We start from the raw sequence: 23,147 nt of genomic DNA on the forward strand, positions 1-23,147 counted from the left end.
ATATATACACACACATCCTTTTTTACCATGTCCTAATGTCAGTACCTGCATCTTCATGGCATTGGAAAGTTATTTCCATTACTTTGGCTGCTTGTCTTTTACCATGATCAAACTGGGCCAGTACAAGGGGTTTGTGCAAAGATAAAATGGACTGTAATTTCTGCTTTCAAATTACAATATCCCCCTGCCCTGTTTATTTATGTAATATAATTGCAACCTGCTGGTTTTATGCTGTCACTAAGTATCAAATACCTCTTCAGCAATGCCTGATAGCTTTTTTCATCTGTAAGATGAAGAATAAAATACTGACCTAGGGTAGAAATATTTAGTGGTCTGAGAAATCCAGAATACATGATTTGTTCTGCAAGGTGTGTTTGAATGTAGATAGCAGCATACCAGTGCTAAGGAAAAAGAACCTGTAGATCTTCTCTCCTCATCCTTGAAGTTTGGAGGTGGTCCTTGTTGCGTCACTTGTTAGTGTTCCATTTTGGTTCCTAAATACTGTGTAGTACAGGCTTCAGTGCCAGCATGAGCAGCTGCCATTGTCTTCCCTTTGTGTGCTTCAGCTGGGCTAGTGCAGATAAGTCTGTCGCCTGTGTTACATAGCTGTAAGTTGTGTCTGTATGCCAAAACCGGCCTGCTGCTGTGCTACTGGGACAGGACTGAAGAACTTCTGTAATGAATGAAATTGCTGTTTTTTCCCCCAGTGATTTACTGCTGTTGGTGATGGCTTCATATTTCTTTAGCTTAATACACTGCACTAGGCAGAACAATAAGCTGTGTTTGTAAGCCTGGATTTTGCCTGTGGTTTACATATTTCATCTTTTGAAAACATACTTGGAGTTCAGTAGATTAAGTTCAAAGAAAGTAACTTTTTTTTTTTTCCCACAGTCTGGACTTGAATTTAAGTAATCCCTGTATTTAGGTGATTAAAGGAAAAAATAACTTCATTATGTTGATCGATGTCAATACTGTATGAACATCAGAAATTCAAATTACATCTGATTACACAAGAAAAAGTATATTATGTAGTCTATTGGTGTACCTTGAAGGGAAAATGTATTTTGAAACTTATTACAAAACAGATAAATATGCATTTTCTCCAAGAAGTATTCTTTAACTTTTGTATCTGAAAGTCATTGTTAATGATTTCAGAATTAGGTTTCATATCTGCAGTAAAAATGCTCTGGGAACAAATCTGAAACTTAACTAGTGAGACTTAAGAATTATTGTTATACAGATTGATAGCCTTTTTAGTGATAGGGTAGCAGTGTTTCCGGTCACATGAAGACAATGTATATAAAAGGTGCTATTTAAAATGAGTGTTCAAAGATGTTTCATTGTCTTGATTGTGCTAAAAATAGTAGCACCAGCAAATAAGAAGGCAAACTAAAAATCATCAAAGGCTTTTTTTGTTCCGTTTCTTCCAATTTCCTCGACTGACTCCTGTTACTAACCATGGCCAGGCTGCTTTGCCTTCTAGTCTGTGAGCATGGGAGAAGCGCCATACCCAAAAGAGCTGGGTTCTACGTAACTGGTGGAATTATTTGTTTAGTTTGAGACAGTTATATCTACACAGTATCTTTTAAATAGAGGCAGTTTGAATGGTGTTACAGAATGGAAAATTTGACAACAGTAAGGTTTAGCATAAACACAAAACTCTGCCTTTTACAGAGAGGGTATTTTTTGGGGTAGACCTTGGTTTAAATTTCTTCTCCCCAGATGCCTGTATGCTTTGTTTAAAATCTCTGGACGTAACACCTGTGTTCAGGTAGTGTTTTGGGAGCTGGTTTGTACTTATATCATCTTGGCATTCTTGAACTCATTCTACCGTGGTGCTGTCAACAGGAGTGTTGTATAAGGACCCTGTTCCAGTCTTCCCCATATAGTTTCTTGTCTGAATACTGGCCTAGGAATTAAAGATTGTTGCCTCGCCTCTAAGAAAATGTAGAAGACTCTCTGTTATCCTCTTGCACTGTGTCAAATTTTAAATCTGCTAGAAGAGAAGCTGAGCGGGGCTTCTAACTTTATCACGTAGGTGACTTAATCTTCACTGCGTAGACCAAACGTGTTGTGTATTTTAGCATTACAGCTCATCTCTTGTGGAGTGAGAAAGATACAGTAATCATCTCCCATTTCCTGCTATGGCTGAACGTGGCTTTGTGAGCATTGCAAACACCTCAGTGTATTTAAGAATGTCTGGTTTTTGGCTGACTGCTCTAGTGCAAGAGCAGGGACAATTTAAGTTGTGTTTGTAGCTAGCTTTGTTTTAAAATATTGGGCTGTCTGGGATCTGTTTTACAAACAACGTGGACATCCAGACTGTGGGAAGAAGGTAACAGTACCCTTGAAGGCTGTCTCGGTATACGTTATCTGTCTGAGTCAGAGCCCTGTGGCTGAGACTACTTTTCTCTTTGGTGTTTAGCATCAGCTGCTTGAGACTAAGTAGCTGTTCCATTTTTCATTATAGGTATATTATTGCAACTATCTTTTAATCAATGTTGTAGCTTTTAAAGCTTGTTTTACATTGTAGAGATGTAATTGAAGGCATTCCTATATTGCTCTAACCAGTCATGCTTATAACCCTCTAATGTATAGGCGATGAAGTTTATTTCATCTTCTTAAGTATATTTTAAGGTGGGGCTTAAATTAGCACAACTCTGTCTATGGTCAAATGAGTTTCTGCAACTTAAGTGTTTTACTGTTGGCTAATGCTGTAGTTGCATGTTAATCTTCTGATAGTAAAAGTCTATGTACTTGTGTAAAACCATCGTTTTCTGCTTGGGTTTGTTACCTTGTTGGTTGGGTCACCTCATCTTTTTCTACATCTGCTTTTTAATTTGGATCTGTGATGTGGTGTTTGTGGAAAATTCGATGTCTCTAACAACCTAAGCCAGTCTCAGTTTGGCAAACAGTTGTACCTATTCCCCCATCTGCAAGCTACCTGCCCGCGCTACTGCAACTGATAACTGAGCCTGCGCAATTTACCAAGAGGGATTATGGTCACCTAGTGCAGGGATGGTGGTTGTTGCAAGGAAGGAGGACTTGACTTGCTTCCAGTGGAAAAAGGATAGGGTTAGGGCATACTGAGGTGAATTGAAAATACATAAGGTCATGAGCCCTGATTGGATGTGCCCATGGGCATCAATGGAGTTAACAGATGCCATTATGAGGCCACTCTTAATCATCACTGGGAGAACTGCCTGATTGACTGGAGGAAATAAAGTGTCACTCCAACCTTAAAGACAGGCAAGGAGGACCCAGGGAACTACCGGCTGGTCAGCCTCATCTCAGTCAGTAGTTAGGTGGTGGAGCAGCTAATCCTGGAAACCATTTTCAGGCACGTGAAGAAGAAAGGTGGCTGAGTAGCCAGCATGGCTTCATAAAGGGAAAAATTATGCTTGAGTAACCTTTAATCTACAATTAAATGACTGGCTTGGTAGAGGGGGGAGAGCAGTTGATAGACCATCTACCTGGGTTTTGACGCTTCTCACAGAGAAGTTGACAAAGGATGGACTGAATATACAGATGGTGAAGTGGATTTAAAACTGGCAGAATTGGCTGTACAAAGTTCCTGGGGTCCTTTGCTTCAATGCCCTCTTGCAACAAAGAGGGCTAAGAATTCTGGGCTGCATTAGACAAATTATTGTCAGCTTTTGATTCTGTTCTGCGGTGATGTTTTAAGTATGCTTTAAAAACATACATGTTTTCATCAACTGATTTGAAGCATGCATTTTGCGGTCCTTGTGCTGCTTTGGAGCAGTTTGCACTACAGCAGCACATACCAGGCAGTGGCATGTTTCCTATTCTGATCAGTTTTTTCCTGACCTACGCTTGTATCCTTAATTGCTCAGATATTCTACTGTGGCAGAATGCTGTCATGTCTGGGTAAAATGGTGACGTTTTTAATGGGGTGCATGTGGAAACATTTCTGTATTTTTCTCACAAAAATCTTAGTCAGTGGGGAGGCTCTTATCAACACACTTGGTAGCTAGTTGTATTGTTAGTGTGGTAAGCCTATCCTGGGAACTTTCATAAGTGTCTAAATCAGAAATGAGTTATCTGTGTATGATTCCTATGGGAAAGAAAAAGAAGATTGATGAAGAAAATCTAGCAAAAGGCAGGTTGAATTTTAGTGTTCACTGTAGTTTTGGTCTGAAGAGCTTCCCTTTCTGCACTTTGCTGTAGAGTTGATATGTGCTTACATGACAAAAGCTCAGTATATGTGGCTAGAAATATTTTCATTTAAACACAAGGATATGTTTCTTGTTTTACATCCATCATCTGTACTGCTTGTTTGGGGCAGAAAGGCGCAAATATTTGTTTTGGGATGCAAGAACCTATTTATGTTGTCAGAAACAATATCTAATTAAATTGTAATGTGTTACACAGCTTGTGCATTCTTGACTTCTGTGACATAGTATTCCGTGATATGCTATAACCTGATATAATGTCAGATATTTGGGGGGTATGAGACACATTATCTGAAGGAAATACCAACCTGTTCTTGACATTCGTGAGCTGGTTCATTAATCAGTCAAACTGCATACTCATAGCTCAGCAACTCTCTAGCATCTTAAACATGAATTTCAAACAACAGGAAAGCAATGAGAATAGGAGTAAAGTTTTAACATCATGTCTGAAAGAATCATTGTTTTAAGGTAATAGTAAGCTAAGCACTGGTTTTAATCTAATCATATTTTTTACATTTTCAAAAGCTGCTGTATCTTTTTAGGAAGCTTTCTTACTTGGCAAATGACCTAATTTGTGTTCAACCCCATTAGATTAAAGCAGGTTTTTTGTGAGGACTCCTGGTGGCTGTTCCTATTTTTATTTTGGTTCTAAGGTGGTTAAATAGCCTTTGAAGTGGTAACAGTAGATTTGGAAAATGCACCCCATAAAAATCTTTATAATCTGTACAACATTTGTGGCTAAGGCTGATATTGTTTTATTAGATAATCAAGTGTAGTTGAAGAAGTGGATGTCCTTTTGGATACACAGATGTAAGGTCTGAAATAGAAACAGCTGACTTGAAAGGCAAATAAGGGTTCAGAACTGCTGCTTAGTTACATATCCCTGAGGAAAAGTATACCTAGTACTTACGGTGTGGACAGTGATAAGGATGATAAAATGGTTATCTTTAGGGGAAGGAGGGAAACTTCGGCTTGTTTCTCATAGAATCATAGAATAGTTAGGGTTGGAAAGGACCTTAAGATCATCTAGTTCCACCCCCCCTGCCATGGGCAGGGACACCTCACACTAAACCATGTCACCCAAGGCTCTGTCCAACCTGGCTTTGAACGCTGCCAGGGATGGAGCATTCACAACCTCCCTGGGCAACCCATTACAGTGCCTCACCACCCTTACAGTAAATAACTTCCTCCTTATATCCAATCTAAACCTCCCCTGTTTAAGTTTGAACCCATTACCCTGTGTCCTATCACTACAGTCCCTAATGAAGAGTCCATCCCTATCAGTGATTTTAAGTTCTCATGGAGTGAAAGATGTGGTGGCACACCTTTCTGTGGGATGGCTCACTTTTCTGTGGGATGGGTAGTAGCTGATCTGGCTTCAAAGCTGAGTTGTCTCACTTGAGTGATGACAAGGTATAGTGGGGTGGTTGATTCGGGTTTTCTGGTGTGGGCAAGGATACCCTGTTAGGTAGGCACCGCTGGCCAATGGCTCTGTTTTAAATGTCTGGAAGTACTGATGGTTGCTAGGTAGCTCAGGGTGCTGATGAAATAAGTTTAGGACTTTTTGGAAAAGTCTGCTGGTCCTTAGGGTTGTTAAGAGGCCTTAGTTATAAAGATTTGTCAGAAACTTGCTTGCTTTGGGAATTCCTGCAAATTCTGTGCTACTTTGAGTATGTTTTTTAATAATCTATATCTTGCCATTCCTTCTTGTAATACTCCTAATAAGGTGGTACTTCTATTTGTGAAACCCATATGCTTTGTATTAGTTTGTCTTTGTTCCATTTCTTGAGACCTCTGTTGGGCAAAAAATTAGTTTTCCATTTGCTTGCAGACCTTTCTGTACTTCTTACTGTACCCTCAATGGAAGGACCATTTGGTCTGTTTATTCCTCAGGTAAAATTCACTCCTGATCTTGTATAATTTAAACACTGACGCTTTCAGTTTTTCATCATTAGCTCTTAACCACATTGAGAATGCATTTCTCTAGTTGCCCATACATTTGTAGTATAGCTCTCCAAAGATTTCAGGTAGTGTTTTGTGTTAGGAGGCTGGGAATACTGAACATGATGTTTCTTAGGATACGTTTTAAGCAAATATACTGAAAAATAGAAGATGCATTTATTTTCAGTCTTTTTACAGGATTGTTCATCAGAAAATAATACAAAACAGACTCAAGACAACACTCTGGCTAATGGCTGTCTGCTGTGGTGATATGTGCATAAAAAATAAAGGATTATGGGACTTCCTCTAGAATTTTTCTTCCAAATGCAGTAGCAACTTCTTTGAGGAGATTAAAAAAACCCCAAACCAAAACAACTTTACAGCTCATGTTGGAGTTTACCTCTAGACTGACATGTGTTAATTATTCTTATATTAAATTTTTTCCATATATGGGCAACAAATATCAGCTGTGGGCTAGGAATACTTCTGGTAAAATTCCTTGAATATTTTCATGCATGGTAAAAAGACATTAAATGTGTAGTTACCAAATAGGGAAACAAAGGCAACTGGAAGATTCTGGTACCATGTTATTTGGAGTGTGGTATTAAAATGAAGTATTAAACATTTGTGAATAGTGACTTTTTAAAGAATGATACACACTGTTTTTTCGAAGGGGTTGGTGTTAAATGTGCACCTGCTTAAAGAGGTGTAGTAATTTTTCCCCTTTGAGGTAGGCATTCTAATAGTGTCTATCAAATTTGCTTCTGTAACAGAATAGAGACCACTGAAATGCCTATGATGAAACTGAAATCTTCCTGTGAAACTGAGGGTGCGATATACAGAATGTCTGCATTTTGGTTTCCTAGCAAATATTCAACTCTTCATAATTTTGCAGAAGACTCCTGTGTGTCGGTAGAAGGGGAATGTTATGCTTGGCTTCTACTTGCTTTAGTAAATGGATTTAAGCAATTAAATTTAACTATCTATTTCACTAATGATCTGTTTCAAATGGCTTCGTCAGTAAGCATGCCTGTTTATGCATTCTAGTGGCACTTTCTATAGTCACTAATTTTGTACAGGTTTTATTTTGGATGTTAATATGTTGAAAGAAGTATACCGTTATATGGTTCAGCTGTGTGCTTCCTAAACATTGTCTTAAGCTGAGTCGTCTTCCTGCCAAATCTCAAACACAGGCCCTGTGAAAATTCAGAAGCTGTTGGTGTCATCTTTGATTTTTAACGCACAGTTACTACCCCGACTTAATTAAAATCTTCAGCCTGAGTGTAACGATGAGAGATCCGTACCTTTTTAGTGCATACATTAACTTTTTTGAATAGTTTAAGCCTTGCAAGAACTTCTTAAGTTATGGCCAGCCTGAATGGATAGAGGCCTTCAGTAAGCTTCCTCAAACAGCTAAATCATTAGATTAGCCATTAAGTGTCTAGAAATAATCTTCAAAAATGCAGAAGTGGCACATCTGTAATAATTACCAATAGAACTTCAACATATGCTGTGTATCAAAGTGAGAGAAGTGAGTCGGCTCCTTATTTTATGACACCCAGTAAAGTTGTACTTTAAAGTTTTATTTTTAAGGAAAAAAGTATGTATTATATGGTAAAAAGAGAGTGGGGAACAAAGAGAGGAAGTCACTCAAGGTTTTGAGTAGGGTCTAATAATTTGTAGTAAGTGCCAAATACTGTTTTGGAAAGTAAGTGTAATGCTGGGTCTCAAGTTTCTCAGCAGAAATGGAGAATATTGCAAGAATCTTGACTGTGAGGAGCTGCAGACTTTTGATTACAAGTTACTTGTTTAGTGTTCAAAAACCCAGTTTCTTCAGTGTATCTGCTCTGGAATAACTTGTTTTGTTCTTCATCACATGGGCTAACTCGGTATATAATAAATGTGCTTTCATGGAGGACATTTTTTAGGAAATTATGCCTATTGAGTCTTTGCTTGGTCCGAGGATCTAATTGGGCTTTATGTGTATAAGTGGTCACATTTATTGGGGAGTTTGGACTGTGTGTGCAGTTTAAAATCAAATACAGCAACTGTAGTAATTATTTTGATCCTGTACCAACTGAGAATTTAAAAACACTACAGGTTGTAACAAAGACAATGGCTCAGCATGAGGAATACAAATAAAATTCATTTCATTTTAAACCAAAGCTTAGCAATTCACTAAAGTGAGCATTTGTAGTGCTGTGAAAATGGACTTACTGTAGATCACTCACTTAGCAAGAAAGGTAAAAAAAACTTCTACTTGGTTGGGGCACAAAAGAGGTATGTTAATTTTATTTTTTTCCCCTGCAAGTAAGGCAGAAGTTAAGGCAATGTAGTTGTTCAGGAAGCTGCACTGTGGGGTGATTCTGAAATAGGGGGTTACATGGCAGTGGCCGCTTCTGTGTGAAGTCAGGAACTGCCTTTGCTGGCCATGTGGGGCTCCCCAGCCTCCTTGTCAGTGGCCAGGTGGCATGAATGAATGGTTCCAGGCTGTGTAGAACTTCTGGATCTAAGGGCAGCTGGTGACTTTACCTCCTACCTGGGATACAGGCCGGGCAGAGTGCCTGCAGGCTGGAATGTCCAGAAGAACTGAAGTCATCCTGTCTCGGGCAGTCTCAGGGCTACAGATGTTTGGAATTTATCTCAAGGTTGTCAAGATCCGAGTCATAGACATGGAGCTTGGAATAGAACTTTTCAAAGTCTGTTGACGCCCTCAGAGCTGAAAGTGAGTTTTCTAACTGAGAGAATCTGGGAGCCCTGGCACAGCTAGGGGGTTGTGGGGTGGTGGACTCTGAAAGCACCTGTGTTGAAAGCAGGAGTCTTGTAGAAGCTTTCAAGTGGGCAGCACAGGAACCTCTGCGGTGAAGTAGGTGCTTTCTCAGTTTTACAGCTGGTAAGGTTTGGCAAAAGGTATCTTTTCAAAGCTACTTCCAACATTGTGCGCTAGATGCCAGGTGATTAATGGAAAAGACATTGCATATGTTTGCAAGGCTCAGTGATGATTAATAGCTACTAAAAGCCTGTAACAAATAGTGCTGTGGTGTCTGTTTTGTGAATTTACTGTTAATGTAAGTTTTAATACAATTTTTTTTTTTTTTTTAAGCCGTGTTTGGCAGAAACTTCAAACAAACTTTACTTTTTTGGGGGGGTGATAAAGCTCTGTTATCTTTAACAAGAAACATTGACAGGTTATATCCATGATGTAACAAATACTGTGCTTTTCAACAGAAAAAAATACAATTGGAAATTGTCCTGAGGGTGGTAGTGCTTTTAGTGGTTTAATTTCCTGAATTTTCTGTATACTGCTTTTGTGTCCTCTCAATTACAGTTGCTTCCTCCCTGTTCCCATTACATTTATATACCCTTTCTCTCCATCGTGGTCTCAGTTTTAACTATAGAGGTCAGTGCTTATACTGTTTGGTTTGTGAAATAAATTATCAAAAGAGACTCTAAACATCTATTAATGAAAGACTGTGGTTAACGTTTTAAAGTAGCAACCGGCACTTCCTTCTGTGTTGGGCATTAGTCAGTTGTCCGTACACTGCACATAGCTCACTCTGGCCCCTGTGGTTCCTCTTTGAAAGCAAAGGAAAGGTAAATTAGAAAACATGTGCTAAATGAAAACAACTGTAACGGCAGTAGAGCCATAAATTTTATATATATGTACAAAGGAAGAATAGTAATCATGTGAGATACCAGATTAAACTTAAGCCATCAACATGGACAAAGAGAAATTTGCGTAAGGATAGAATCATAGAGTCACAGAATGGTTTGGGAGATCTTAAAACTCATCTAGTTCCAACCCCCCTGCCATGGACAGGGACGCCTTCCACTAGACCAGGTTGCTCACAATAGCAAATGTAAAATAAACTCTGGATAACTACAGGTCTTGAAGTCTTAAAAGTAATAATGTTGAAGTATCTTCACTCTACTGAAAAGAGAAAAGTGAAAATGGCTTCTGAAATATCTTGGTTCCTTTAAGCTGTGTAGTGAAATGTAGGTTTTCTGTTGTTACTCTTCACCTGGCCTTCAAAGTAGAAAAGACACTAACAGTGCAAAGCCTGGGGCAGGGGAGGACAGCCCTGTGTGCTTTGATACATCAACATCACTTTTTGTGACAGTGCTTGATACCTTGAGATGCTGCTTCCAAACTAGATGAGAAAATGATCCTCAACCCCCCCCTCCCCCCCCCTTGTTTGTCAAAATAATCTTTTTATTTTGGGGAGCTTCTGCTCCATCAAATAATGCACACGTGGTGCCTCAAACTAGTGGTGTACTGGTTTGTGCTTGATGAAATTGGATCTGTCTGGAGCCATAAAGCCACAATTCCCTATGCAAAACTGGCATACTTGAACTTTTGGCACTTGCTGTTGAAAGTTTCAAAATAGACTTGTCTTATTGTATGCAGATTTATTAGTACTGGAAGAGTATCTTCTGTTGTAGGATTTTTTTTTTTTGTACAAATAACAGAAACCTAACAAAATTGGCTCTTTAATAGAATATTAACTAAACCTGCAATCGAGATTGGAAAGAGACAGGATAGTGAAATTATGTGAAACTGTAATGGTTATCTCTGTATTGGTAGAGAAATACTCAACCTCTTTAAGGACTACTTAGTTGAAACCTGTTGGTGGGATTTTGTGGCGAAGCTTGCACTGCTGATTGCTGCACTGCATCTGTCAGTTCTGTGTGTTAAGAGTGAACTTTAATTTCTGATGTGTACTGTCTGGAGCTTTCACAAGCACTAGTTTCTGCTGATAATCTGAGCTGGGGATGATGTCTGGGAATTAACCACAGTAAAGGTTTATCTGGCTGCTGGGTATGGTACTTTAAGACCATATCTACTGCTTTTCAGAAAACTGATAAAGTAGCAAATAGATGAGGTGTGAAGGTAGTTCTGAGAAAGTCAATAAATAGCCGGAAGCTACAATTTAATAAGCGTTTGGACATATCTGGCTCAAATAGCTTATATATTTTAACTCTTTTAAAAGTGATAGATGGAGCTTAAATCCGTATTCCCTGTGGCGTTAGGTATCAGGAGAAATAAGTGGAAGCAAGGCATTTGAAATCAATAAATTGCTTCTAGGCACAACTTAATGCAGACAGAATTTAGAGAAAAAAAGATTGTGAAACAGATACAGGAATGAAATTTAGCTTTAATTTGCAGACTAGAGCAAAAACGTAATCCTGGTTCTTGTGAAAATGGAGATTAGGAAGTTATAGGAGTGAAGAAGTTCAGTGCCATGGGCCAACTTGTACAGAATAGGTGTACTGAAAAAGTAAAAACATCTGCAGAGTAAAGCTGCTCTCCAGACTAATGTTATGCATTTATGGTCCCACTTAAGGCATTAAACTGAAAGAGGGTAGATTTAGAGTAGATTTTAGAACAAATTTTTTTATCTTCCCTGTGAGGGTGGTGAGGCCCTGACACAGGTTACCCAGAGAAGCTGTGGTTGCCCCATCCCTGACAGTGTTCAAGGCCAGGCTGGAGCACCTTGAGCAGTCTGATCTTGTGGAAGGTGCCCCTGTCCGTGGCAGGGGATTGGAACTGGATGTCCCTTCCAACACAAACCATTCTATGATTAAATTACCTGTGTTTTATATTATACTTTAAATGAAGCAAAGATTCTTTCTCATTTGCTTAGAAATTTTGCTGTACTTGGGAATCTACTTCACTGCTTCAAGCTTTCTTTTGTTGGACATATTTGTGGCTTGCAGGGTCTATAAGTGTGAGAGGCTTCACAGAGCAGGTAACTCAAGTGATGCCATTGCATTTTATAGAGAACTTTGGTTTCTGTCTGCTGTGCTTAACCCAGCAGGTTGTTACCTGGCTGCATGATAGGACTGAAGCAACCTCAGTTTATTTTCTTGCTTTGTCCTCCAAAGAGGCAATGAGGGAAAGCTGTTAACAATTCATTAGCTGCAGATAGCATTTGTTTAAGTAAGACTTGTCAGAGCGTTACACCTAAGGGAGGTTAAAATGATCTTCCTGGAGCAGATTCCAGTCAATCTTTCTTGACTCTGAAATATTTATTACTGTTTACAGTGAATTCATATGGACTCATATGACATGTACAGGAAAACATAAAATTTTCAATTTTCATTCACCTGTGGCTTTGCTGTCAGCATATGAAATCAGCTGCTTATGCTTTACAACTGATTTGTTTTTTATGGTAGAAAACATCACAGCATGTGATGTTCCCAAATCATTATCTTAGGCACCATTTCTAACTTCCATTTTGTGTCTTAACAGGTCTCATCATCATCAGTTTCGCTTAAATTTTACCAGTTGTTTAGCAACTCCGATCTGTAAAATGTGATCAAGTCCTCTTAATTCCTTTAAGTTTTACACTGAGACTATGCATAATGCAAGTGGCGATTTCTAAAGTGTTGTACCAAAAATGAGAGTGCAGAGCGTTCTGTTTTTTTCAGTGAGCCCCATGAAAGCTAGAGTTTCATCTGGAGCTCACACATCAGCTGTGATCCTTCTATGGCAGTAGTTAGTCTCCTCTAAGACACTTGGTAGCACATCTGTAGGAGTTGTGTTGAAGCACTCATGGGGGGTTAGAACTGTTGTGATCTGTGTTTGATCAGCTGTTCAGTATTTTCTGTTGGTTTGCTATGCTACCCAAATTATGAAAGGGCTGGGTTCTGGGGATGCCTTAAAATTTGTCAAAAAGTTATTGCATATCACTGTAAATTAAAAAAACCCTAGAAGTGTAGACTAAAATAGCTTGTGCCTATGAATCTACGCAATTACTTTGTGTTCAGGAGCAGGACAGAAGGGATAACTTGGGATCTTGGCTTATTTGTATCAACATCCTGCATGGTTTGATCAAGTGATAGAAACTCTGAAACTACCTGTTTACACTTGTAAGATGAAAAGGAATTGATGTGGGGCTGGGTGCATATTTAATATGTGGGTGTTGAAGGTAAATCAGTTAATATTTGCAATGTGTTTTGAAACTTCAGTTGTATGGTGTTGTGCAAGGCTTCTGTTGTTGATGGTTGACCAGACTGTTAGTGGCTAAGATAGAAGCAGTCAGTCTGCATTTGCTCATTTGAATAACTTTGGTGTTTTGCATATGAAGCTGTATGCAGGGAGTACAAAGACAAAAAAGCACTGAATCATACTGTGTGTGTGCTATTTCTGGAAGATCAAGCATACTTAGGACTTGGAGGAGGAGGAGGAGTTTCTGGGATTTTTCCAAATTCTGTCAACAAAACAAATTCTACCTGCGTTAATCAGCAGAATGAGTTGTTGGGGTTACTTGAATGCCATGTTAGTGAAGTCTGGCTGAAAGAGTCTACTTGACCTTGTTTCTAGTGCAGTGGGACTTTCCCTATGAGATTGATAAATCACTCATTATTAATCTTCATATTGAAATTATTTACATTGATCTTTAAATTTTCGGTGAAGTGAAAGAAGCAGCTAGTTGACTCTTGGAATGCATTGAGATCATGCTTGTGCTCAAGAGCAGGATGAAATGCCCACCTTAGAGCACCCCGCTATGGCACCTCCATCTGCTGCTGCCCAGGATAATTTGGGTGCCTTTAAGATCAGGTAGTGCTGTGCTGAATAGACCCTGGCTATGCTTAGGCTTTCTGCTGACGCACGTCTTATCTAGCAATGAGAGTTCTTTTTTGTTTTAAGGTCTTGCTTTGTTCAAGGAATAGCTGTGTGATCCACTTTTCTCAAAGTAGTGAAGTCTTTATTTTGAAGGAATAACCTAAAATCCACCTTTGGTATATAGCACCAGGTGCAGAGAGAACTTAGACTATTAGGTATCAGGAAAGAGCTATGAGAAAAAGATCATGTCATGTTGGAAGCTTTGTTTAGAGCATGGTCTTGGATCTATATTGGTAAATGATCCTTCAAGATGCCTATATAGGAGCTGTTTGACAAGGCAAGTGGAACTGTAGAATGTAAAATAAAATCCAGCCCAAATTCAAATGTTTGTGGCACACAGTATTGCACCCAAAGTAGAAGACAGACATAACTGAACTATGTGTCTTTGCTTTTTTTTTCCTGATACATAAAGATAGCAAGCAAATAAGAAATCAAAGTGATTGGTCCTTTTCTTGGTTGGAAGAAGTAGGAGCTGTTCAGTGTCTGCAGATATGGTAGCTGTGAGCTTTGGAAAGTTAACATTAAAATGGAGGAGGAAAACCTGAAAGGAAGTTACTGAAATGCCCCATGGGTACTGCAATTTTAGAATGCAGTTACCTGCTACTCTTCAAAAAGAATGTCCTTTGATAGTGAGGACAGCATCCTGATCTGGAAGGCTTTATAAAACTACCTGTAGTCCAGCAGTAGCTGCTGTTGGGATGTCTACCCAGTCAAGAATGAATTTACAAAAAATACTCAATTTCTTAAAACCAGCAGAAAACAGAAAAGCTTACTTGTGCAATTACCTCAGTGATGGAAATCTTAATGAGGAATAAAAATAGTTTTGCGTATTTGCAGTTTAAATTAGGGCAAGAGGCAAGAGAATTTTTTTTTTTTTTCTAAATGAAGACCTGTCCACATTACCACATAAGCAGCCTCTCTTCCCTCTTGGAGCTTTAAATAACATATTCACAGGGTGAACCAAGCTGTTACATTTTCATTAATTGTTGATGAAGTGACTTACGACCAGAGTATCTCAGAAATTGAATGGGAAAACAGAAGTCTTGTTGCAGTCCAGTTGACCCTTTTATATTTTACATCCAAATACTGCTCATAAGAGACGAGTGGGACCTTTGAAAACCATTTGTAATCTGGAAAGTTAGTACTTTAAGCATGCATTTGAGTGGTTTGTGTTGTTGGTTGATGCGTGGTAGGTTCAGAGATGGGAACTGCTAAGGTGGCTCTGAGATTTCAAACATAATGCCATTTGGAAGTTCATGGTAACTTGTGGTTTTGATCTGTAGCTGCCTTTGAGGGAAGAGACAAGCAGAAGGTCTTGGAATCTTTTCTATAAGACATGTTTGTGGTGGTTTAAACCCAGCCAGACAGCTTGTTCACTCGCTTCCCCCCCTTCTTGCTCTCCCCCTACTCCCGGAGGGACAGAGAGGAGAATCGAAAAGAATGCAACTCCCACAGGTTGAGATAAGAACAGTTTAGTAACTAAGGTATAACACAAATCACCACTGCTACCACCAATAATAACAATGATAAAGGAAATAACAAGGGAAGAGAATACATCACCTCACCACCAGCCAACCGACAGCTCGCCCCCCCCCCCCCCAGCCTGACCAAGCTCCGACCGATACCTCCTCCAACCCTGCAGTCTCCCAGCCCTTCTGGGTAACTCTCAGTTACCTCCTGGGCATGACGTGCTGTGGTATGGAATCCCTCTTTGGTCAGTTTGGGTCAGGTGTCCTGTCTGCTTCCTCCCAGCTTCCCCTCCCCCCTGGCAGAGCGTGAGGCTCACAAAGTCCTTGGCCAAACCAAAACATCAGTGTTATCAGCTCTGTTCCTGAGCCGAAAGTCAAAACACAGCACTGCACCAGCTACCAACAAGGAGAAACATGACTGCTGCTGCTGCTGCTGAACCCACGACAATGTTATATGAAGGTTGATCATTAACTATCTCTGATACAAAATACTGTGAACTAGCAAATGGTGACTAAGTATTTTGTGTGCCAGGGTGTCGTGGTTTAAGCTCACCTGGCAACTCAGCCATGCCGCCACTTGCTCACTCCCCCTGCTCCCAGAGGGATGGAGAGGAGAATCAAAAGAATGTAACTCCTACGGATTGAGATAAGAGCAGTCCGGTAACTAAGGTATAACACAAATCACTACTGCTACCGCCAATAATAATAATGATAAAGGAAATAATAGGGGAAGAGAATACAACCGCTCACCACCCACCAACTGATACCCAGCCCGACCCGAGCATGAGCTGTCCTTTCTGGGTAACTCCCCCCAGTTTATATACTGGGCATGACGTGCTGTGGTATGGAATGCCTCTTTGGTTAGTTTGGGTCAGGTGTCCTGTCTCTGCTTCCTCCTGGCTTCCCCTCTTCCCTGGCAGAGCATGAGCCTCACAAAGTCCTTGGTCAGGGTAAACATTACTGAGCAGCAACTAAAAACATCAGTGTTATCAGCACTGTTCTCAAGCTGAGAGTCAAAAAAACAGCACTGCACCAGCTACTAAGAAAGAGAAAAATGACTGCTACTGCTGAACCCAAGACACAAAGAATGGTCTGGAAAGCAAAAGCAAGTATTTAAATAAATAAATTGCTTTCTCCTGTTCTTCTCAACCTTGTGTATTTTTCCTCTGCCAAGCAGAGCATATTGTCTAGAAACAAACAACCAAAGTTAATGTCCCCAGAGGAAGATGTACCTTCCTTCTGCACTGATGACTCACAGCACTTCTGAACTAATATTTATTAAAAGAGATTCTTTCCCAATGCTTGCTGAGGTTCCTTGATGCCCAGTGGCCCAGGAAATCATTAAATTAACCAACACCTAATTTCAGTAACCCGAGGACCAAGAGTGGGTTCCTGTGACACAAGGATGTTGAAAGAAAATAAGAAGTTTGGTAACTTTGTTCCAGTCAAGATGCTGGGTTATTTTTGTAACTGGATGTGAGATGTCCTCATGCTTAGATTTTTGTGTTTTCTGGGGGAAGACAATTCACATGGAGTCCATTTGTGAGCACATGCTCCAGATACATAACTTGGGTGTTACTGGGTCTGGCTTCAGAGCATAAAATGCCAAGCAGGAAGGAGGCAGAGCTGTTTTGGAAGGGAGAATGCATAGTACAAAACATTAAAGGAGAGGCCCATAAATGGGAACAGAGGCTATACTGCAGTGCATGAAAACACTGAAACTAGAGGTATATCTGTTGTGCAAGAGAGTTAGAAGGAAAATCGGGGTGAGAAGGAAGACTTGCTGGGAGCTTAGAGGGATAAGGAGAGCTGGAAGAAAAGGCTGTGGGAGAGCCTTCTGTGATTACAGAGAAAGATCTTGCAGATTGAAGTTACACAGGTGGATGTACAGGATTTAAAAGAATGTCATAGAAATTATGAGTCACATTTTTTAAGCAAGCAGTGCTGAGCAAATCAGCTCTTTTGTTACAAAGAGGAGTGATGTGCTGCGGAAAGTAAAGAAGGGCTATTCTTTTAGGGCGTCACTATCTGTGTTTCTTTTACTTCAGTGTTCTGTGTGTGTTTTGATTTTTCAAGGAGATGTGGTTTAAGGGGGACCAGAATAAAACAAAGTTTTGGAAAAAGAATTGGAAGAAGAAAGGCTTCACTTAAACCACCAGGGCAAGACGAAGTCAATTGTTCAAATTTCAACTTATAGTATTACTTCAGTCTTAAAAGGGTCTGCTGATTTATGATTCCTAAAATGATAACAAACCCAAAAATGCTATTAGAAAAGAATTGTAAATACTGTTTTCCTCTGTAGGTATACTGATGTTTCAGCCTCTTGCTGTTTTATCCTCTTAGTATTGCATAATGCAGCCAATTCATGTTTTCCAGAGCTTCCCAATTAACTGAAGTGTTCAGAAGTTTCCATGACCTTTAGGTTTCTTTGTACTCTTACGTTGTTTTGCAAAGAGTATGATAGATTTTGTGGTTTACTTCCAGTGTAGCCTTTCTTTTATGGGAAAGATGTCACAATGCAAAAGGCCATGGTTTTGAGCATTGAGTACAATGCTGATTTGACATAACTTTTTTTCCAAAAATGTCTTAACATACAGGAAAATATTGAAGTACCTCATGAAAAAATGGCGAGCAGCAAAATATCATTTTAAAAGTATAATTTTAAAAGTATCATATATGGAAAAAAGGCAGAAGAAAGGAGATCCTCTAAGGGAAGTTTGTTGCAGGGTATAGAAAAAGACACCTGTATCTTGTGTTCAGGACTGTAATTGCTTGTCACTCTGCTTTTGGTTCTTGCTTCAGTTTTGCCTGTCGCAGTACACAGCATATATGCCTTGCTGGAAAACCTTCTGTGAAGCTCGGGTTGTCCACTTCAGTCACATCTGTGAGTTCCCAAAATCAGGCCTCTGTTTTTCACTGAAATCTTGGGATGTTTCTCCAAAACCTTATGGTCTAATGGAGGTTTCTGCAGACAGTGGGCTTTAGGCTGCAGAATGAATGAATCTTGGCTATCCTGTGACCTTACAAGGTGGAGGCTGGAGATGGAAAAGGTGGAAGGTGAAGACCTTCCAAGGAAGGGTGCACAGGCTGCCTTAGTAGGCCCAGTGCTATATTCATACATTGTTTACCATCCAGATGTAAATACTTCATGTCTGTCTGCCTGGAGTATAAACAGAGAACTGTTGGTTCTGTCTGCCCCTGCCCGTGCAGGCATGTATTTAGAAGCCTGAGCTTATTAGTCAGAGCTGGTTTACTCTTTCTTTGGGCACATGCTGAACACTACCAACTACTCATGTCAGAACACTGATTAACATACATATATAAAGGTATATATGCATATAGCCAGTCCCTCCAATCTCCCTGCCTCAAATAAAGAAGCCTGACTCCTGGTGTTGCTTAATATTTAGTAATTATGAAGCCTCAGGATCTTGTTTATACATGCCAACTCTGATCTGGTATTTTGATCCATGTTTGCTGCAGCGTGTCCATCGAGGCCTTGCATTTAGTGTAAGTGCATCAAAAGTTCTGAAAGCAGAATGTAACCGCTGACAAGTTGTCCCACAATGTAAATGTAAAACCTGTAGATGCCCAACAGGTTGTAAATGCAACCTGTTGTAGGAAATAAAAAAGTTCCCTGTTGGTAAACAAATACTGAACTTCTTTTAAGACTGAAATTTGATTGAGAAAATACAGTAGAACGTAAGGAATCTACACCCATGCATGTAATGCCTTGTGAGCAGTGCAGTAAAGAACTAAGATAATTCAGTTATTTTGCAGAATTGTGGTATGAACTCACTTATTAATCCACAAAATAAAAACTTGTGTGTAAATAGATTCATAAAAGAGAATGAGTGTTAATAGAAATACAAAAAGGTACAGAAATGGAACAAGTAATACTATGGCTGTAAGGAGAGGACAAGCCTCTACTACACTTTTATTTTTCTTAAATGATGTTTTAGGTGTAAACATTAATGAGATTCCTTTCCCCAAAACTGCCTGGAAGATTTTATTATGCAGAGACTTTATTCTGCACCCTCTGTTCTGCAGATGATGAAACCTGTGAAGGAATGAATTTGAATGTATTTAGGAGATATTTTTCTATGTGTGAAATACATTTAAGTATTGCAGTTGTTGTCTCTCAGACTCCCAGTCAAGGAGCTAATATATTAATATCCTGGAATCCAAACTGCTATATGAAAGGATTCCTGTTGGGTTACTGTGAAAGGTCTTCCTAAATGTAAATGTTTTAGTATTTCAAATACTGTTTTGAAGAAAGAAGGTTGTCACAGTGAAGCTATCTCTTCCTTCACTTGTGGAGACCTCAGCACAAGGAGGAGCTGAAACCAAGCCTGGAATATTTCTGTATTAAGGCATCTCTCCTCTGAATAATGACATTAACTTGAAAAGTGTTATGCTCTATAGTGATGGATGATTCCTATGGAAACTCTTGCTGTTAAATGGATTCCCAGCCTCCTGACTGACAGTGTCAGCCTGTTGTTATTTAGTCGTGTCCCCTCTGCGTCCCTGTCCCCTGATTCTCATGTGGGATGTGGTAATGGCTGTGGAGCTAATTTTGGAAACATTTTATGCTGCTGAAAAGAATAAGATATGCAAAGTTTTGGCTAAAGTGAGAGAACTGTTCATTCTTCCTTTGCAAACAAACCCCAATAAAACCAACCCCAAAATCCCACCAAAAGTCCCGCATAGAAATGCTTGTGTGTGTGTTTTTGTTTTGTTTTGTTTTTTTCTAGAACACGAAAATCCAAACAACAAACCAAAGTCTCCTTCCAAGAATGTAGTTGTTTGAAATGTTGAGTATAAAGTTGTTTTGTAAACAACTTATTGATAATGGCTGCATTTATTTGTTTGTTGTTTTGTTTTGTTTTGGTTTTTTTTTTTTTTTTTGCATTATGTGAAGTAGGAGTTGACAAGTTTGGTAATTTTTAACACAGATTTGTATCTCTGTCTTCTAGAAAACTCTGCTGAAGCAGATTTATGGCTGCTGAACAGTTGTACAGTAAAAAATCCTGCTGAGGACCACTTCAGAAACTCAATCAAGTAAGTTGTTTCCCTAAAAAGATACTTAATTGTGAATGAATATTGCATGTTTTCATTTTAAAAGCTTCATATTTTCAATCTAGAAGTGATTTTGTGGTTTCAAGTAAGAAGTGTGCTGAGTTTGTTGCAATGGTGAGTTCCCTAGAATGAATTTGTAAGGTGCAGTGTGGGTTTTGCAATTTGCAAATGATTATCAATGCACTTATTTAGGAGAGCTGCTGGCCCTGTTTAGATAGGGGCTTCTCTATCGCTTCTCAAGACAGTGTTGTAATACTTTTCTGAAGTGTGGATCTTTTTTTTTTTTCTGGTTGGGGGGTTTGGGGGTGTGTGTTTGTTTTTGTTGTTTTCTTTTTTTTCCAAAAATGTGAATTGTTAGGCTCTTTTTTTCCCCCTCTACTTAATTTTTACATAATCGGGCCCTTCCAATTAGAAGTGTACCAGGTACATACTTAAAACTGTTTCACTGTTCATTTCCCTAAAAGGTGAACTGATTAGCCTATACTAGAAGTCTTGCAAAGAATATGTTATGATTTCTCTGTAACATTTTGATGGTGTTGGAAAGTATGACGTGGTAGTGACTTCTGCCTCTGACTGCAGCAGGCGTACGGTTGTGATGAGAGTTAACTAGAAAATCTGTACAATTAGAGCTATCATTGCCCAGTATAAATAAATACAGTGCTGTGTTTCTTGTAGATTTTACCTTCAGTAAACAAGTGTGGCTATTTTATGCAGTCATTTGTTCAGTGTGGTGCACTGGGGATGCACTGTTGGTAGAGATCCATTTTGATTAGAAAAAAAAAAAAAAAACCATAGTTTTTAATAAGCATGCTCAGAAGGTAGGCAGAAGCTGGATATAAGCAGTCTGCTTGCAGTGCTAGAGTCACTAACAGCATCCAGGGGCTGTAACCTGGAACAGAAACGGCTTGTCTTTGGTAGGTGGTACAGCAGAAGGTACCTCCACCCCTTAGAGGGCTTCACCTCCTGACTGCTGGTGTTGCACTTAGTGATGAAACTGGCTTTTTGGCTTTTTTTTTACAGTTGCCAAAAAAAAAAAAAGCTATTCCCAGAATACTTCCAATGTGTTGGCCAACAGAGTAGATGACAAGATCTTTTCCAGTTCAGTTGTGGCCATCTTTCTATTTTACTAATCCTGTGCCAGAATTGATGTGGTATGGTGTGTGTCCTTTAAAACAGTAGAATAGAGTTGGTTAAGAAAGAGGGTCCAACTAAAAGCAAATGACCAAAAGTATTTCTTGGAACTTCATGTTTGTGTTGTTGCTCTGTTAATGAGCCTGATGTGATTTGCCTGAGTTTACTGTTCTTGTTCTTTATTTCTCCCTATACAATTTCTATTCTGACACAGATATTCTGGTTGTTCTCCACTTTTTTTGTCTTTGCTGAGACTCACTACTTTCCTGAAGCATACATCATTTTTCTCTGCTCTCAGATAGTGGCAGTTCCTCATGTGGAGAAGGCCAACTTTCATTGTTGTTTCTGACCATTTTTTATAATTATTATTGAGCACAGGGGAGAGATCCATATGTAGTGCTCTTTCATGGTACTTGGAACTGAAAGATTAAACATCATCCATATCAGAAAAGAACAACTACAATTGTATCTGGGGTTTACAACAGTGAGGAAAGCTTGTATCACTACAGAGCACAACTTGTCCTAAATATCTATTATTTTATTTCAGAGGCAAACCCAGTGCTTGAAGTTTGGGTGATAGGAAACTGCCTGCCATTATATCCTATCATAATGGCCTGTTGGTAGCTATGGAGATCTTTGTTTTTTAAGACTGAGTAACAGATTAAAACATTTAATAAGTGGATTGTGAAAGCAAACATACTCAGCACATTAAAATTAGAAAAAAATTCAGGCTGGAAGTGCTATATAGCATTCTGAATTTCACTATATAGAATTATAAATTGGGAGAAGTATTTCAGTTCTGCTTATTCTCTGCCTTCTGCAACAGTTTCTGCTACATGATTTTCCTTGCACATACGACTTTAAAATGCAGTTATTCAAACCAGTGGCAGTGTGTTCATGCTGATGGTTGAAGAATGACTGTCTGAGAAGCTGATCCTTCACTAGTGGCGTGTACCAAGGGATGTGTTAGAACTGTGCAAGTCCTGTATGTTCAGCCTTTTTTTTATCTGACATTCTTTTAAAAACAATTACTCCCAAACTCTCTGAATCTTTGCACTGCATGTACAGATGCATCTATAGCTGATGCAAGCTGACTGAGAGTATAATCTCTGTGCCTTTTTGTGTCGCTCTTAGAAGTGAAGTTGAAGGTGCTGAGCTGGGGTGATGATAGGGAGGGCAGAGAGTTGCCTAAAGGTCATAACTTATGGATGGGAATTGAGAGCATTTCTTGTGCAGCTTTTATTTTCAGTTTTACAATTCATGTTTAATTGTAAAATAAAGGGTGAGGTAGGTAATAGTAATGAAGAATTTCCAGTATAATCACATAGGTGGAGTTAAAAAATAATAATTATATCCTTCGAAAGAAAATGGAGGTTAATTCAAGAAGAAGTAGGAAACAGAATAAACTGAAGTAGGTAACTTCCATCAAGCAAGTTTATGAAGATTAAGATAACTGTGTAAAGTAAATAGCTAGGTACAGAAAAAGAATACCTTCAACAAGTAAAAAGAAGCAAAAGAACCTAACATTAAGAAGAAGTGAGGCAGACAGCGCTGCAAATAAACAGTCCCCATTTGGTGTAGTTATGCTGCAGTAACCCTGCTCTTCTGTTTTAATATTTTGCTAAATTTGCACAGAGCATGCATTATCCCCTAGCCTCCCAGAATTTGCAAGTGCACATAACCCTGTGGCCGAAGACACTTGTGATG

The 23,147-nt window shown here is 39.2% G+C and overlaps 1 protein-coding gene across 3 annotated transcripts in view; it reads left to right on the forward strand.

The window, feature by feature from the left end:
* CDKAL1 (CDK5 regulatory subunit associated protein 1 like 1) overlaps window positions 1–23,147 on the forward strand; it is a 392,748-nt gene that overhangs the window by 41,302 nt on the left and 328,299 nt on the right. For all 3 annotated transcript variants that reach the window (XM_062618034.1, XM_062618036.1, XM_062618035.1), the window contains exon 4: window positions 20,207–20,291. In XM_062618034.1, coding sequence (XP_062474018.1) covers window positions 20,207–20,291 — 85 coding nt within the window. The remainder of the gene's footprint in view (window positions 1–20,206; window positions 20,292–23,147) is intronic.

Source organism: Pezoporus occidentalis, unplaced genomic scaffold (genome assembly GCF_034315485.1).
Source record: "Pezoporus occidentalis ecotype Australia unplaced genomic scaffold, CSIRO_AGI_Poc_V1 ctg2, whole genome shotgun sequence".
NCBI lineage: Eukaryota > Metazoa > Chordata > Aves > Psittaciformes > Psittacidae > Pezoporus > Pezoporus occidentalis.